Source organism: Leptodactylus fuscus, chromosome 3 (assembly GCF_031893055.1).
Source record: "Leptodactylus fuscus isolate aLepFus1 chromosome 3, aLepFus1.hap2, whole genome shotgun sequence".
In the NCBI taxonomy this organism is placed as follows: Eukaryota; Metazoa; Chordata; class Amphibia; order Anura; family Leptodactylidae; genus Leptodactylus; species Leptodactylus fuscus.
The window spans coordinates 220,874,778-220,892,316 of NC_134267.1; the positions used below are offsets into that span (position 1 = coordinate 220,874,778).

A 17,539-nucleotide genomic window follows, 5' to 3' on the forward strand; every position below is an offset into this window, starting at 1 on the left:
GCACCAACGTATTCTGCAGCGCTTTACATTAGAGCAAGGACATCAGTGAGAATGGCGAGCTTGGTGGGCCACAAACTTTTTCACTAGACCTTGTGCCTTTTTTGTGCCACAGACTTGATAATGTTCGGACTTGTCCCTTTATGTAATGTGGTCGGCACATAAATTGTCCATTCCACATATAGAATAGCAGAGGACTCAGCGGGTGCCGGAGCCCAGGAGATTTACCTGTCGGAGTCTCGGAGGTCATTGATTATTAAGGAGCCTCCTGGATGTTCTTTGGCCTGGTTCACATCTGCGTTCGGGTAAAAAAGTGGTAACCTAAGGAAACCCGCGGACCCCATAGTCTATAAAGGGGTCCGTGTGGTTTCCGCTCAGTCTCCGCACGAAAAATGCAGAGAGAAAAGTGCGGCTTGCAGGAATGGACCGAACATAGATGTGAACCAAGCCTCAGAGTGTTGACAAGTATGTTTTAACTTGACATTTAAAGGGGATGTCTCAGCTCCAAGAAATTTTTCATACTGATGACCAATCCATAGGGCGGCCCATCAGTATCAGATCAGTCAGCACCGGGACCCCACACAGATCCGTGAATAGGGGCAGAGCCGCAATTCTCCAGCGTTCTACAACAAACAGTATATTCTGCTTCCAGTTCCTTCCGCTGTATATCTTCTAGTGGTTAGAGACTGGCCGCTAGAGCTGATCATTGTATGGCCTGGGCCTGGGCTCATTGTATGGCTAGGTCATCAGTATCAAAAATGTGACAGAGCCCAAATATCCCTTTAAACCCATTACATGCTAATATATTGGAAAAAAATTGGGTAAAATTTTTACACAATTAAGTACTTTCCAACGCGCCAGAATAGTCATACGTTATCATATTTTTTGCCCGGAGGCCTCGCGAGCCAGCCCTATAACACACAATGTATAGATAATGCCTATGACTCTAGTATCACGATCACTGCTAGGCTGCTGTTTTCCCAGCTCTAGGCCCAGGTCATCTCACTAATCTCCCAGGCAAAACTTTACCCTTTGGACCTTTTGCAATTTTCTCTGAACTCTTGAACACAATAACTCAGCTGGTTTTCCTGCCTATATAAATTCATGTCCAAGGCAAAAGGCTCATTCTCTCCCTGGGCACAAGAAGAGAAGCCAGGATTGGCATAGACAGGAGATAAGGAGCTCCTGAGAGCTGTCAGAGCTCATCATGGGCACCAGGACGCTCTTGCTCCTTGTTCTGTTCGCTAGCAGTTGCATCTTAGCTCGTAAGTAATGGATTTATCATGGAAGTCGTCATTGTCGGGGCAATTTTGTAGAATATATGACTTACTGGAAATGCAATGACTATACTATGGTGCGCCATCTATAATACTGGAGCTTATAGGGTATTATATAGAAATATCACTGTATATAGTATATAGCATCAAACAACAAATATATATACTGTTGTACAATCGTGTATTGTATTAATGGCAAAATAAGGCAATAATTGTGAAAACGTGTTTTTTTTATTATTTTGCTATAGTTTTTATTTATTACTTGTAATGTATATATATATATATATATATATATATATATATATATATATACTAAAAGTAATAAATATATATATATATATATATATATATATAGTAATAAATATATATATATGGTAATAAATATATATATATAGAGAGAGAGACAGAGTTTAATGTATGAAAAATATTACAGTATAAAACATTACATTAAACAGATAAATAGATTTCCTATATTACATTAAAAATAATAGAAGATAAGAGTATCATCTTAACCCTATTTCATATTGAAAGGGTTAAAGCATGAACATTTTGGACTGTTCTAAAATAAAATATGCATAAAAAAGTAAAAAAAAATATTTATTTATTCAATTATTTATTATTATTTTTAAATGATGTTAATATATGTACTATATTACTTGCGATTGATTCGTTTCAACTGCACTATAGAGATGCCAATATGTGAAAAAGTAGAAAAATTGATATATACATATATATATATAGAGAGACTGTATTTTGTTACTAATATAATATATTGTTATAAGTAATAATAGAATTAGTATTATTTTATATTAGTATTTATATTAGTATTATATTAGATGTGCTGTATGTGGTAACCTGTCCAAAAGCAACCCCTTTAACCAGACCAAACAGATTTTCAGTTTTCCATACTAGTCAACTTCTTGGAGAGACCCCAACCCTAGAAAACCACTTTTTTTAATAACATTGTGGATGGTTGTCTCAGATATATATTGAATGGTCTTTTTGAAAGGTTTCGCTGGATGGAATAGGGTGTCCTATAGGCTGCATAATGTGTCTGTAGGCTGTTGTAAAGGCTATATGTAAAATTATACATTATCCACATACATTGGGGAGAATTTATCAATCCCAACTATGCCAGTTTTCGACTTGTGTGAGTTATAAGAGATATCTATGTCAGTTTCTAACCGGTGTAACTGCATACTGGTGTAGTTCTCCATACTGGTGTAGTTCTCCATACTGGTGTAACTCTCCCTACTGGTGTAACTCTCCATACTGGTGTAGTTCTCCATACTGGTGTAACTCTCCCTACTGGTGTAACTCTCCCTACTGGTGTAACTCTCCATACTGGTGTAGTTCTCCATACTGGTGTAACTCTCCATACTGGTGTAGTTCTCCATACTGGTGTAGTTCTCCGTATTGGTGTAACTCTCCATATTGGTGTCGTTCTCCGTATTGGTGTAACTCTCCATACTGGTGTCGTTTTCCGTGTTGGTGTAACTCTCCACCCCTGATTTATGAAGAGGCCGCAGCTTCTTGCCCATCGGGTCCTTTATTTATTAGAGGTAGAAAAATATGATTTGATATGATTTAAGTTCAATAAAATCCTCAATCCTGGGAGACGAGAAAAGACTGTGTGGACTCAAGCCAAGGGTGAATACAAAAACCTTTGGTAAAAATTCCACTCCAACCAGGAAGGATCCAAATCGACTCCAATATATAATCCTTCATTTATTACAAACCCCTAGGCTTAATAAATACGCCCCATTATTATTACAATAGAACAAATAGTGATCACCTCTATAACTACAGTCTTGTGGGCCCCGGTGCAATCTTTTATCCGGGGCCCCTATTTCATCCTTACAGTGAATTCTTGATAGTGATGGTTACGGGTGCTAAGGAGTTTTATCAACCTTAGTGTGGTTAGGGGAACCTATGGGTCTCCTTGATTTATGGGATGGGCAAGATGGAAGCTGCAATCTCAATACTGATACCAGTGCTTATGGGCCCCCTAAGGCTCCCGGGTCCTGGTGCGACTGCACCCCCTGAACTTACACCCCTGGTTCTGTACATATACCTAGTACGCTTTGCTTCTTCATTGTAACAAGGTAGCAGGATTGAAGGCACTCTTTCCTGTGGCTGGGCGTGTACGGTGCTTTCTATCCAGTAGACATGTAATGTTTTGGGGTTCCCACATTGAACCCTTTTCACAAAGGATTGCTGTAAGAATAATAGGATAGCCAGGGCAGGTATGTAAGTGGCGCCATCTATTGTCCAATAGTACCCACTACATACTTGGTTCTCCTATTTATACTTACACCGGTCGCATTTGACAATGGTCTGAAGTGTTAGGACCGGAACCTCAAATTTTATTAAATTATGACAATATTTTAGATGATGTTTTTTTAATAATGTAGGAGTACTATCATTATTATCATAGGTATTGCAATTTTATATATATATATATATATATATATATATATATATAATTATATTATTAATATAATATAGTATATATATTAATATAATAATAATTTCATATTATTAAATACTCAAAGATTATTTTTAATTACATTTGCAGAAGAAGATGGGACAGACGGACAAAATCCCACCTGCTCAAGTAAGATGATATTTTATTCATGGTATATATTATACTATAATCAATTAGAGCAAACATTTGCATAGACCTTAAAAAAAGCAACTAAATGCCAAAAATCCTCTTGTTTTGTAACCAAAGTCATAAGGGATGAAGCCGTGGCGGTGACTTCCAATCTTGCGACAGCGACTTCCATCTGCTTACAGACTGGACTATGGCACCTGTAAACAGCAGGCAGTGCGCTGACTTCATACCTGTCCTATCTGTGTGGATAATTATTTATTGCAGATAATCTTCCCGGGGATCATGATACGTGTACTGTGTGCTTAACCTTTGTATTGGAGGCCGGAGGCCATTGCTGCTCCCTGGAAGAGATAGATACATGTTGTTCTCTATAGGACAAAGTGTGAGATAAAGTAACTGGAAAGTGACCAGAGTGACATCAGCTTAGTGTGAGGGAATAGTGCCCTCTAGTGTTCATAAGCAATATTGCAAGCAAGTTCGACATTTGCGTACAAGCCATTTCGCCATCGTGGTCTATTATCTGGTCATAGTCTGATGCAATCATTATGTTAAGGCTTTAGATCCACTAAATAACTTCAACTTTTAGATTTTTTTTTTTTATTTTATTGTAATTGTACAGTGCTGCAAAATATATTGGCGCTATATAAACAAAATATATTATTATTATTACGTAATAAAAAGTGTAAATTTGTTGAATATTTCATGGCTTATAATAAGCTAAAGTGAAATAAAATAAAGTAAACTTGGAGAACATTATACGTTCCCATTAATGACACTTCTCCTCAGCACTGAACTGGCTGGCCCCATAGAGGATCCACTGCTGGGTCCATAATGCTCTAGCAGAAGACACCCGAATTTGAGGGGTGCTATGGTCTATTTGCTAGGGGTTGTTGCAGGATGGGTTTATCTGGGGAGCCCAAAGAGACCCCAGTCCGACACTGCTTATCCCCTATTCATAAAATGGGGCATAAGTGTCTGATTGCAAACCCATTCAGCTTTCTAAGACTCCTGAAAGCCAATCTACTTGTTGACTTTCTAATCTACATAATGGGATTGAAGCAGGGAACGTCCAGGTTATACAGAGTGATCCTACATTTCCATGTTCTTCACCTCTTTCAGGAGATGCAATCAAATTCAGGCACCTTAGGAAATACACGTATAATTATGATGCTGCCGCGACAAGCGGTGTGTCCGGTACAGCCGATTCACAGAGCGGATCCAAGTTTAACTGCAAAGTAAGTAGACCGCGCACAGATTTGGCTCATTACATTTGTATAGGTTTTTTTTCCTGTCTTAATCTTCCCATATTGTGTTTTATAATAGGTCGAGCTAGAAGTACCCCAACCATGTAACTTCATCTTGAGGATAAAACAGTGCACCCTGCGGGAGGTGTCCTTCATAAACGCAGAAGGCAAAGCCATCTACAAGAAGGCAAAGAACTCTGAAGACTTCTCCATTGCTATGTCTAAGTAAGTCAGGAGGAGATATTCACTTTTTCCACCAAGGAGGACCTATCCTACTGCATAGGTGCTTTATATTCCGCTAGAAAGCTGACAATTTGCTGAATTCGACTTTCCCGTTATGTGCCCCGGGCTGGAGATATCGGTGCTGTTCATTTTGGCACCACTATCTCCCCACTGTCAGAAGGATGGCGCCTTACTTACTAGACTGTGAGGAATACCCCCCTCAACAAGACTTGTACTGAGAGGGGGCTTTCCTCACAGCTCAGTGTCAATGTTGGGCAATAAGGCCGCCCCTCTGACACATGCAGTTTTAGGGCCAAGAACCAAATTTTGTCTTTACTCCCATTAATGTGATACCACTGCTTTTTACTGCACATTTATGATGTACTCCAATGTCTCTTACGATAGGTATGAAGTCAGCTTCAGCGTCCAAGATGGTAAACGGGTTGTTTTATATCCTAAAGAGGAGGAGCCTGTGAATATACTGAATATTAAGAGGGGCATCATCTCAGCTCTACTGGTACCAGACGAGACACAGGAGTCCAGTACCATGGTAAGGATTCCAAGTATAGAAGTTGTCATTTCACAACATCTCAAGACACACAAGTTGGACCACACATTTTTGGTCTGATACGTTGTCCTATTCATCTAGTTTGGCCTTCCAGACCAGTCAGCAGACACAGTCCTGTCAGCAGACACCCTACATCAGTGATAGGTTGTTATAAATAGAGATGAGCAAGTACTGTTCGGATCAGCCGATCTGAACAGCACGCTCGCATAGAAATGAATGGACGTAGCCGGCACGCGGGGGGTTAAGCGGCCGGCCGCCGTCAAAGCGGAAGTACCAGGTGCATCCATTCATTTCTATGGAGCGTGCTGTTCGGATCGGCTGATCCAAACAGTACTCGCTCATCTCTAGCTATAAACAATATCCTGCTGATAGTTCTTCAAGGCAAACACTTTAAACTCTAAAGGGCTTGTGTCGAAACAGCGCCGCCCTCTCCCATGGTCTGTTTCCGATATTTCAACCCATCCCAATTTACTTGAATGCTTCTTTTTTCCTATGTTTCTATTTTGTCATATATCTATTTTTTTTTTATAGGATACCGTATACGGAAAATGTAAAAGCGAAATCAGTTCAGGAAGAAAAGGAGGCCCTGATGTTACAGTCAGCACAAATCTGAAGACGTGTGACCAGTTCACACCATACAGAGACTACGTCAGCCCCATCGCCCTCTTTAAAGGACTGGTATGTACAGTTTACTGATGGGATCAGGGTGCAGCAAATGTTCAATCACATTGGTTTATTGTTTATATGATTTTACACATTCTTCCCCCAGAATACGCCATTGTCCACACTGGTCAGCAGTAGCCAGTCTTGTCAGTACACCCTGGAAACAAAAAGAAGGCATATGACAGAGGCATCCTGCGTGGAGACTCATCTCTTCCTTCCTTTCTCCCACAAGTAAGTGCTATTGCACCTAAAGATTTGCAAGAATTTAAGCCAAGTTGACTGTATACAAAGGATAGTAAAGCTAGAGTTAGAGCCTATGCTGCAGGGATCTCCTGACCCTACAGCATAGGGATCATAGAAAGAATCTAAGAGTCAACCAGGCATCGAGTGGTTAAGGGCAGAGTATTGTAAACCCACACCAAAGAGAAAATAGAGAAATCCTTTAATTCCCAGTGTGCTGCACTTTTATCAAATCTTTTATATGTTTTCCCATTTATTCCAGGAATCAGTACGGTATGATGGCCAAAGTGACCCAGACCCTGAAGTTGGAGGACTCCTCAAAGACCAACAACAGAGAGTTTGCAGGTGAGAATTTGCTTATATTATACTTAACATTGTAATTTCTAATTCACCCAGCAGATGGCACACCACATAATCACAATCTGGAGGTGTTGTTTGGGTGGCAGAATCGCTTCAGAATCAGAATCGCATCAGCTAAGTTTAATACGTATCCATGTTTTCTTTTATAGATTCACAGTTCATGAAAGGCCTGGCCCTTGAGGTTGAAGAATCTCCATCTTCCAATGGGGAGGCTGTGATGGAAAACCTTAGGGAGCTGCAGAAGGCATCGTCGACAGATCAGAACCAGCAGAGGGCAAACAGATTCCACAAACTTGTGACATCACTGCGGACCCTCAACAACGAGACCCTGGGCCCCCTGGTCCCAAGTCTAATGGAGTTGTCAAGGTACTTTACAAGGATTGTTTGCTATCACCCTATTAGGAAATTCTGATCCACACTTGGAAACTGTCTTAAAGGGATCCTATCATTGGATACCCTTTTTTTCTTGATAACACGCAGGAATAGCCTTAAGAAAGACTATTCTTCTCCTACCTTTAGATGTCTTCTCCGTACCACCATTTGGTAGAAATCCGTGTTTTCTTTGGTATGCAACTCGAGTTAGGTCGCAGCATTGGGGGCGGTCCTCAGCACTCAAACAGCACTGGGGGCGTCCCCAATGCTGCGAGAGAAATCTCTAGCACTGCCTCCATCTTCTTCTGGAACGCCCTCTCCCTCTGTCTTCTTCCATCCTGGGTTTCAATCTTCTAGGCCTCAGGCAGTGCTGACTGCGCATGCCCGGCCCACAACAAAATGGCTGCTTACACAGTAAGCTGGTGTGAGCGGCCATTTTCTTGTGGCCCGGGCATGCACAGTCAGCACTGCCCGAGGCCTAGAAGGCTCACTGTTCCTGGTGCAAAAGCTCAGCTTGGGCTCCCCTTTGCAACTTCTCTGCACAACTATCAGTCATTATCAAAATGTACTTTTCCTTTTCTTTCTCTGTTGGGCCCAGAATAACAAGACTTGTTTAGAACATTTCTATATACGCAAGTTTTCCATTCTTCCGATTCCCTGTCAGTGCCCTCGCAATAATCGTGCCGCATTTTGTGCCACAGAATCCCTCCTTGACTATATACTACTGACCCACTTCTATTTTTGCCATTGAATGGTTAATATTCTCCTTTCTGACACTGGAAGGCTGTGTATTAGAAATCTTCTCACCAGAGAGCAGGGGTCATACATTTATGATGGCTTCTAGGCCCATGACCACTGTGACCCCTACAGTTACGCCCGTGCCTACTTTTACATAACCTTCATCAATTAGCCAATGAACAATATGGCCACAAAGAGTCTCTAGAATCTAGAGTCTAGATCTTTCTAGAGAACAAAGAATGTCCGAGCAGCCCATTGATTTTATAATGTAATATATTCGGGCTCAGGTATCAATCTGTGCTATACGAAAGACAAAAGTACAACAGAAAATAGGGTGACAAGTACCTACCTGTTTCTACGGGGCACCTGAGTGCATAGAGATGAGGGGTACACCTAGCTATATAGTCAGCTTGCTCTATATAGCACACCCCAAGGATGTTGCTTCTACTTGATCCTTGATTTCCCTGACATGCCTGATTATTTGCAGAGATGGGTAAATGAATGTTGGGTACTAGCCCTTCCAGCCTGATCAGTAGCCGCACTTGCTTAATGGTCTTTCTGAAACACTAGACACGATCTATGCCAAAACTACTCATCGTCCCGTGACCCGTCTGTGGAGGAGGCCTGTCTGTTCTCTATAGCCCACAATACACTCTCTCATCATCCAGTCTATTGCAGCAGGGTTTTGATAAATGGTATTGCAATTTCAGCTATGACCACAAGGTGTCAGCATTGCACTACATTCTATTGAATCCCTTGGAAGTTTAGTAAAGAACTTTCCAAATTTCTTATCACTATTGCAATACAAGTTAAATTCTTGCTGATAATAATTATATTTTTTTTTATTTTCAGCCCTATTGCATTGCAAGCCCTGGTCCAGTGCGGGACTCCTGAATGTTTCGGAGCTATCCTTCAGGTGATGCGCACAGGTGATGTGTCGCCTGTACTGACCGATACCGTCACATACGCACTTGGACTTTTGCCATCACCGTGCACCAAACGTATACGGGAACTTCTGAACATGGCCCAGGCTAAACAAAGCAGAGCTTCATTCTACGCCTTGAGCCACGCTGTCAACAAGTGAGTAATGTGGAAAATATACATATATTATAGAAAAATGTAATATGAATCATTATTATTATTAAATGTTGTCAATTGCTATAGAATACCTGCCATGTGGAATGCTGTCCAAATTTAAAGGGATTTATCCATATTCCAAAAATAATCTGCAAATACATCCACAGCAGTGCTAAATCCTCACTGTTCCCTTGTGCAGCCTTTGCTTGGCTTTAGTTTACTCGCTGCTCCTTGTACCACTGTTATTTACATCCAGTGAATCTGTGGACAGACTACATCTCCCATGATTCATCTGCCTGCTCTCACACTCTGTGTACCCCTTTCTTCTCCCCTCTCCCCTGCAATGAAATCACAGATAATATATTACTCCCACATCTAAGGTCACATGTTGCTGTGACCATTTGCTGGCTGCACTGCTCACAGGGAGGGATAATGAGCTTGCAAACAAAAGGTCACAACTATAAATAAAGCTGATAAACGGGGATGAATTTAAACAGCATATATATTGGGAAGTGTTTTGTATTGATACATCCTGTTATGGTCAGTGGGGTCCGCCAGTAACCGCGGACCCGAACGACAGAGAGCGCAGCGCAGATGTGAACCTAGCCTCTGCTGTAGTCCTGAAAATTAAATGAAAACAGTGACATCTAGTGGTAGCAAAATATACTGCACATCATTCTATCTCCTGAAAGACATACAGAAGTAATCAATTATTACTTATATAGCGCCATCATATTCCGCAGCGCTTTACAGATATTGTCAGTCACTGTCCCATATAGGGCTCACAATCTACATTCCCTATCAGTATGTCTTTGGTGTGTGGGAGGAAACCGGAGTACCCGGAGGAAACCCATGCAAACACAGGAAGAACATACAAACTCCTTGCAGATGTTGCCATTTGCAGGATTTGAACCTAGGGCTCCAGCGCTGCAATGCTAACCACTGAGCCACCGTGCTGCCTATATAATAAATGTAGTTCATTGCTAATACATTGTCCCCTGGTTTGATAATCCCCATAGTCTTCAATGCAGAGGGTTACACACACTTGTCTTGCAGCCTGGGGGTCATCCCTGTTTTACTGATAGATAGGACCCCACATATCAGAGGTTTGTGGCATATCCTTGTAGGACTTGTCTTCAATGTCCTGGAGCTTTGACCTGGATACAAATCCCATTTCTGCAATAATAAATTCCATATAGAAGAATTATGAATCATTTGTTTAACCCTTTCACTTCTTTCGTTACCAGCTTCTATGAAGAAAGAAACACCATCACTCCCGAGTTACGGGATGTAGCCGACTTCATGTCATCTCTCATTGACAATGAGTGTACCGGAGACCAGGACAAAACCTTCCAGACTCTGAAGGTACGGGATGCAAAAAAAAAGTCATAGAATTGTGAATCCGTCATCATAATATCCGCTATACGTTTTAAAATTTTCTTATATTTTGTCCCTCAGGCCATTGGAATTATGGGCAATGTTTTAGAAGAAGCCAACCCAGAGATCAAGTCGTCCGTCCTGAGATGTGTCAGGAGCCAGGCGCCCTCATCCGATGTGCAGAAGGCGGCTATTCAGGCCCTGCGTAAAATGGCCATCACAGATGATGTAAGTGTATGGCCACCTTATATCTCATAGGAAGCTTATAGACTGAAACTTTTCATCCGATCTCCCGTAGACTTGTTTTTTATAACTCACTGATTTATCTAAATCCCATTGTTATATTATCATCAGGCCTCAGGATGGAGAACACAGGTTCCATTCACTTTATCCTAGGAGCAGCTTTCTCCTGTGTGCACTGTCGCCCCCTGTTGAGTAACGCATGTTATTATTTTTAACGCAGACACGAAACGCACTTGTCCAGGTCTTCCAAGATGGAAGCTCTCCAGTCCAAAAGAGGCTGGCAGCCTACCTCATCCTGATGAAAAACCCTTCACTGTCTGATCTCCGCAAGGTCCTTCGCACCCTCCATAAGGATGACAATGAGCAAGTGAAGAACTTTGTCGCCTCTCACATTGTCAACATTCGGAACTCGCAGGCACCAGAAATGCAGGAGTAAGTATAGCAGATTGTCAGATGGGATTGTAGTATTATTCTAATTAGTAGTACTGCTATTGCCTGCATCTAATTAATTATGATATAATTAATTATATATATTTTATTATTTATTATCTTATCAATATATGAGGACAGCCTCTTTTTTTTCAGATTCTCGCGCATAAAAATGATAAAATTCTAAATTCTGGCTGGCTTCACTCACCACTAGGGGGAGCTCTTAGTGAAGATGAATTTCTATTGAGTTCCATATTAACTTATGCAGTGAGCTCCCCCTAGTGATGGTTTCAAGAGTGCAGCATTTTCTAATTTAACCCGTGCTGGGTAAATACAGAGACAGGTTTTCAGTCCCATATAAAGATCTTCTGGAATTTGGATGTTTAGGTCAAGGGTAGCCATTTGCTTGATTGCTGTCTTTCTCTTATAGTCTCCTGTAGTCCTGATCTATCTCTTTGGTTCACAGGCTGAAAGGCAAAGTAGAAGACGCCCTCAAATCAAGCGGTGTCCCCCCTATCGTCAGCGACTTCACAAAAATGTCCAAAAATTACCAGATCTCCAAGACCGTGGATGTTCCCGGGTTAGCCGATAATCTAGGGGCCAAAGTAGAAGGAAACGTCATTTATGATTTTACCGGCTACATGCCCAGAGAAGTCATGCTGGAGACAACCCTGAACGTCTTTGGACAGTCTGTAGATATGTTTGAGGTAAGTAGACTCACTGTATATGTCACAGCTCACATCCGCAGTCATCCACATGAGGCTTTCCCTAGAAGAAGGGCATATATAATATACATATCTATATATATAATATGATTTCATCTCATCCACAGATCGGTATTGAAGGTAAAGGCTTTGAACCCACCCTCGATGCCTTGTTCGGCAAGGGTGGCTTTTTCCCAGACTGCACCACAAAGGCCTTGTACTGGGTGGATGGCAAAGTTCCCGACAAGGTCACCGCAGTTTTGTACAAATGGTTTGGTGTCTCCAAAGAGAACGTGCAGAACCAGGTAAATGTACAACCTCAGGATAAGATACACTGTGATGGCGACCATAGAAAGCTATAGCTTCCAGCATTGACTCTTACATGTCATCCTATTCTACAGGATCTGATGAAGGCTTTCCTATTCAACATGGAGAAGCTGGTCAAGGAAGTGAGATCTAGTGACGCCCCTGAGGCTAAAGCTTACCTGGAGATCCTCGGTAAAGAACTGGGTTACCTTAAGTTGAGCGACATCAAGACTCTGGGAAATGTGATGCTGAAGAGCTTTCAGTCTGCACAGGATCTTCCTGCAAAGGTAGCGGCCATGTATATAATAGTCAACGTGTGTTAATTTCAAAAATTGCAAAAATTATATGACCCTAAACCTCAGGGGCCAACTTGGTTCATATAGCATAGCATGTGCATTAAGTTGATAATATAGAGATGTTCAATACTAGACCCAGATATAACTTATACATAAGGTTCACAAAATGCTTGGCTATACCATAGAGTTTAGCTGTATCATTGAGATATGAACTGTCAATTAGCTGGTGTAATCTGAGAAAGATATCTGCAGTACCACATTATGAACAGCAGATGGCAGGCATAGAACTGTGTTCTTATCTGTCACTGTCAATTGTAGGCTATTCACGGGTAGGATGTGCATTGTATGTTATACTTTATGATTACATAGGGCGCTAACACATTGATATATACTATTGATAACTGAATATTATTATGTATATTATTTCAGATTGCACAGATATTCTCCGGTGGTCTTGACAATGACCTCTTCATCCATTACATCTTCATGGACAATCAGTTCTCCCTCCCAACTGGATCAGGTCTTCAGCTCCAAGTATCTTTGTCTGGAATAATCGCTCCGGGTACAAAAGCTGGAATGAAATTTGCAAACAGAAATGTAAGTATTGGCTTTTTGGGTTGTCAGTCTCCTTTAGTTAGAAAAACCCTAAACTGATGACAGAGTGGCTCCTGAGACCCCAACAATCAGCGGTGGGGATTCTGACAGCAAGTGTTCAGTTTTCCTACAGCACTACCAGAGGGCAAATGAAGAATTACACCATAAAATTAATGTCTGGTCCTCCAGAATGAGAGGCTGTTCTTTGTAGCTGGTCTCTGTTCTGGTAGACGAGAGTCCAGAATGGGGAACTGTCTTAGTAATAATAATAATAATAATAATAATAATAATAATAATAATAATAATACATTTTATTTATATAGCGCCAACATATTCCGCAGCGCTGTACAATCTGTAGGGTTCAAACTGTCATCAGCATTCACTAATACTGTATATGAAGATACATTTCCTCAGACAGACGACCCCTTAAACTAGCCTAAATAATATTAAGATACTTCAAAGTTATTAATGGATTTATATTATTATATATTTGTCTTCTCCGCAGGCAAGGGCAGAGTTTTCCCTGAAACCAGCAGTTGCAGTAGAATTTGTTACTCAGTTAGGAATCCAGATTCCTGAGTTTTCCAAGCATGCCGTACAGATGAACACCAACATCTACCATGAATCCGGGGTCCAGGCACGCTTCTCTGTGAAAGACGGACAGTTCAAGTTCTCAATTCCTGCACCCACCACACCAACAAAACTATTCAGTATCAAGTAAGTATAAGATAGATAGATAACACATAGATAGATAGATAGGAGATAGATAGATAGATAGATAGATAGATAGATAGATAGATAGATAGATAGATAGATAGATAGATGAGATAGATAGATAGATAGATAGATAGATAGATAGATAGATAGATAGATAGATAGATAGATAGATAGATAGATAGATAGATAGATAGATAGATGAGATAGATAGATAGATAGATAGATAGATAGATAGATAGATAGGAGATAGATAGATAGATAGATAGATAGATAGATAGATAGATAGATAGGAGATAGATAGATAGATAGATAGATAGATAGATAGATAGATAGATGAGATAGATAGATAGATAGATAGATAGATAGATAGATAGATAGATAGATAGATAGGAGATAGATAGATAGATAGATAGATGATGGATAGATAGATAGATAGATAGATAGATAGATAGATAGATAGATAGATAGATAGATAGATAGATAGATAGATATAGGAGATAGATAGATAGATAGATAGATAGATAGATAGATAGATAGATAGATAGATAGATAGTTTATACAGTTTTAGAATTAGAATTGTGCAGTTTATTAAGCCAGCAAATAACAATTTCTTGTTCCTTTTTTAGCAACAAAGTCAACTTGGTCTTTGCATCAAAGACTGAAGTGATGCCTTCCATTGTTGAGAACAGGGAGGAGCGGACGACTTGCAGGCCTCTAATCACAGGGCTGAACTACTGCACCAATATTGGATATTCTAATGCCAGCTCTATTGACAGCGCTCCATACTTCCCACTCACCGGAGAGACCAGGTCAGTGATGCTTTATCTTTATCGGACTGGAGTTCAGCATTTCACATAAGGAGTCATGGAGATATAGATAGTATAAAAACTTTTCCTGTCTGCAGCCACCACCAGGGGGAGCTCATTGTTTATGGACTTATACAGCTAGCAATATATTCATTGGGATATGTATAAATCTGTATATAGTGAGCGCCTCTCCAGCAAAAGCTGCAGGCAAACATCATTGGGCATGCAGATGTGTAGTTGTATAGCTGCTATCACTAGGACACACTATAGCAAGGCCTTTATAGTATTTACACCACTGATACCTATATATATATTTATTTATTTTTTTATTTTTTTTTTAATGTAGATTGTGAGCCCCACATAGAGCTCACAACGTACATTTTTTTCCCCTATCGGTATGTCTTTTTGGAATATAGGATGGAAATTCATGCAAACACGGGGAGAACATACAAACTCCTTGCAGATGTTTTTTTTGCCCTTGGTGGGATTTGAACACCAGGACTCCAGCGCTGCAAGGCTGCAGTGCTAACCACTGAGCCACCGTGTGGCCCAATACCTATATATTTTTGTAATATGTTTTGGTAAAAAAAAACATAACTTTTTTTTTTTTTGCTTATTTTATGGTAGGTATGAACTGGAGATCCAACCAACAGGAGAAGTGCAGGAATATTCTCTGACCGCTGGTTACAGCCTAAACAGGGAAGAGCGTGACATGGTGGACACTATTCTGATCTCTGCCCAAGCAGAAGGTAAGGATATTTCTAGAGATTTTTTTGCTTGTTGTTGCTTTGGTTGTGCAGATTAGAAAGCTGATATAACAGCTTGTCCCCATTTAAGTGAATAAAGCTAAGCTGCAATTCCAGACAGAGTCTATGGACAAGGGTGGCGCTGTGCTTGGAAAAAAATCCTTTTTATAATCCTGGACAACCTGTAATACTTCTAAGTCTTGCTAAACGTTGTTTCACAGGATTGAAGGCATCCGAGGCAAGGCTGACCGTCAAATATAACCGCAACAAGATTATTTTGACAAGTGACGTGGAGATCCCAAATGCCAACATCAGATTTGGTGGCAGCGTTAGAGTCAATGATGAATCCAATGACTTCCAGAGAAATTTCGTTCTTATTGCTCAACTCCATAACCAACAGGTCTCAGAAGTCACGTTCACTGGAAAACTAAGGTACATCATATATATATATATATATATATATATATATATATATATATATATATAGATAGATAGATATAACCCTACAATTCTCAGTGTGGCCACTAAACCTAATAATAGACTGACACTTACCAGCTGTGTAGGGGTTTTCTTTGCAGCATTCACCTCATTTACAATACACCTTTATAGATAACACCACTGACCCATCGTTACCCCTTGCTGCACCGAACATGTCTCTTCCATAGACCTCAATGAGTCCGATCCAGAACCTTGGCAGTTTATGGCCATGTCACTGCTGTAAAGCATATCTCTGAATGCTGTTAACAGAGCAGAGGAGAAGCTCAGGCAACATGGCCGCCCCCATATTCATGTACACAAAAAAGAATAAATCTACAATCAGAATATAAAAACATATGTCTAAAAAGTGATAGATTACACTATCTGTTTTTAATAAATACAACAAAAATTGGCAATACATTCCCTTTAAGTCTCTTTGTTAGCACCACCAGAGGAAAAATAAAAGGGATGTTCAAGGACTCAACTTGCAGTACCTTTCCCAACCACTACACAGTGTATGGCGCTGTGATAGTTCTGGTGCACTGACTCAGATTCCTCTCCGAATATTGTCAGGTGAATAGGTCCTTGGAAAGAAACACTTTGCTTCATGGTGTCCAATAAGGACCCATTTTTACCCCGTTTTTACCAGCACATCTTGTACAGCACTGACCTTCTTCATTGTATGTTTTTTTCATTCACAGCTATGATGGCAGCACTGGAGGTGTCCTTAGTGGAGAACTCTCCATTCCAAAACTAAATACAGAGGCCAAAGCAGAGGCCAGACTTAAGAAACTACAGAATTACTTAAACCTTCACCTCAAGTCTTCTGCCACAATCTGTGCCCTGTCTGGATCACAACACCTTATGTTCAGCTACGGTAGGTTCACTTCCTCTGACCCTGTAGATATGGTGTCTACAGACTTAGCCCTAGTGTACTGACACCACACATTAATATCTATCTATGTATCTATCTATCTATCTACCTGTCCATCTATCTCCTATCTATCCATCCATCCATCTATCATCTATCTATCTATCTATCTATCTATCTATCTATCTATACATCTATCTATCTATCTATCTATCTATCTATCTATCTATCTATCTATCTATCTATCTCCTATCTATCTATCTATCTCCTATCTATCTATCTATCTATCTATCTCCTATCTATCTATCTATCTATCTATCTATCTATCTATCCCTCTATCTATCTATCTATCTATCTATCTATCTCCTATCTATCTATCTATCTATCTATCTATCTATCTATCTATCTCCTATCTATCTATCTATCTATCTATCTCCTATTTATCTATCTATCTATCTATCTATCTATCTATCTATCTATCTATCTCCTATTTATCTATCTATCTATCTATCTATCTATCTATCTCCTATCTATCTATCTATCTATCTATCTATCTATCTATCTATCACTCCTCCATCCATCTATCTAATCCCAACCC

General features: G+C 40.2%; 1 protein-coding gene across 1 annotated transcript in view; it reads left to right on the forward strand.

The window, feature by feature from the left end:
* Nucleotides 1–1,140: 1,140 nt before the first annotated feature.
* The window catches only part of APOB (apolipoprotein B), a 29,609-nt gene continuing 13,210 nt past the window's right edge, over nucleotides 1,141–17,539 (forward strand). Inside the window, exons 1-22 of the mRNA XM_075269177.1 lie at nucleotides 1,141–1,262; nucleotides 3,853–3,891; nucleotides 5,011–5,126; nucleotides 5,215–5,360; nucleotides 5,763–5,907; nucleotides 6,457–6,603; nucleotides 6,695–6,819; nucleotides 7,091–7,173; nucleotides 7,338–7,554; nucleotides 9,151–9,378; nucleotides 10,623–10,740; nucleotides 10,834–10,980; nucleotides 11,216–11,427; nucleotides 11,891–12,131; nucleotides 12,257–12,433; nucleotides 12,530–12,721; nucleotides 13,160–13,327; nucleotides 13,830–14,041; nucleotides 14,668–14,850; nucleotides 15,475–15,596; nucleotides 15,815–16,025; nucleotides 16,772–16,947. Of these exons, the coding sequence (XP_075125278.1) occupies nucleotides 1,205–1,262; nucleotides 3,853–3,891; nucleotides 5,011–5,126; nucleotides 5,215–5,360; nucleotides 5,763–5,907; nucleotides 6,457–6,603; nucleotides 6,695–6,819; nucleotides 7,091–7,173; nucleotides 7,338–7,554; nucleotides 9,151–9,378; nucleotides 10,623–10,740; nucleotides 10,834–10,980; nucleotides 11,216–11,427; nucleotides 11,891–12,131; nucleotides 12,257–12,433; nucleotides 12,530–12,721; nucleotides 13,160–13,327; nucleotides 13,830–14,041; nucleotides 14,668–14,850; nucleotides 15,475–15,596; nucleotides 15,815–16,025; nucleotides 16,772–16,947 (3,463 nt within the window). The 5' untranslated portion in view covers nucleotides 1,141–1,204. The remainder of the gene's footprint in view (nucleotides 1,263–3,852; nucleotides 3,892–5,010; nucleotides 5,127–5,214; nucleotides 5,361–5,762; nucleotides 5,908–6,456; nucleotides 6,604–6,694; nucleotides 6,820–7,090; nucleotides 7,174–7,337; nucleotides 7,555–9,150; nucleotides 9,379–10,622; nucleotides 10,741–10,833; nucleotides 10,981–11,215; nucleotides 11,428–11,890; nucleotides 12,132–12,256; nucleotides 12,434–12,529; nucleotides 12,722–13,159; nucleotides 13,328–13,829; nucleotides 14,042–14,667; nucleotides 14,851–15,474; nucleotides 15,597–15,814; nucleotides 16,026–16,771; nucleotides 16,948–17,539) is intronic.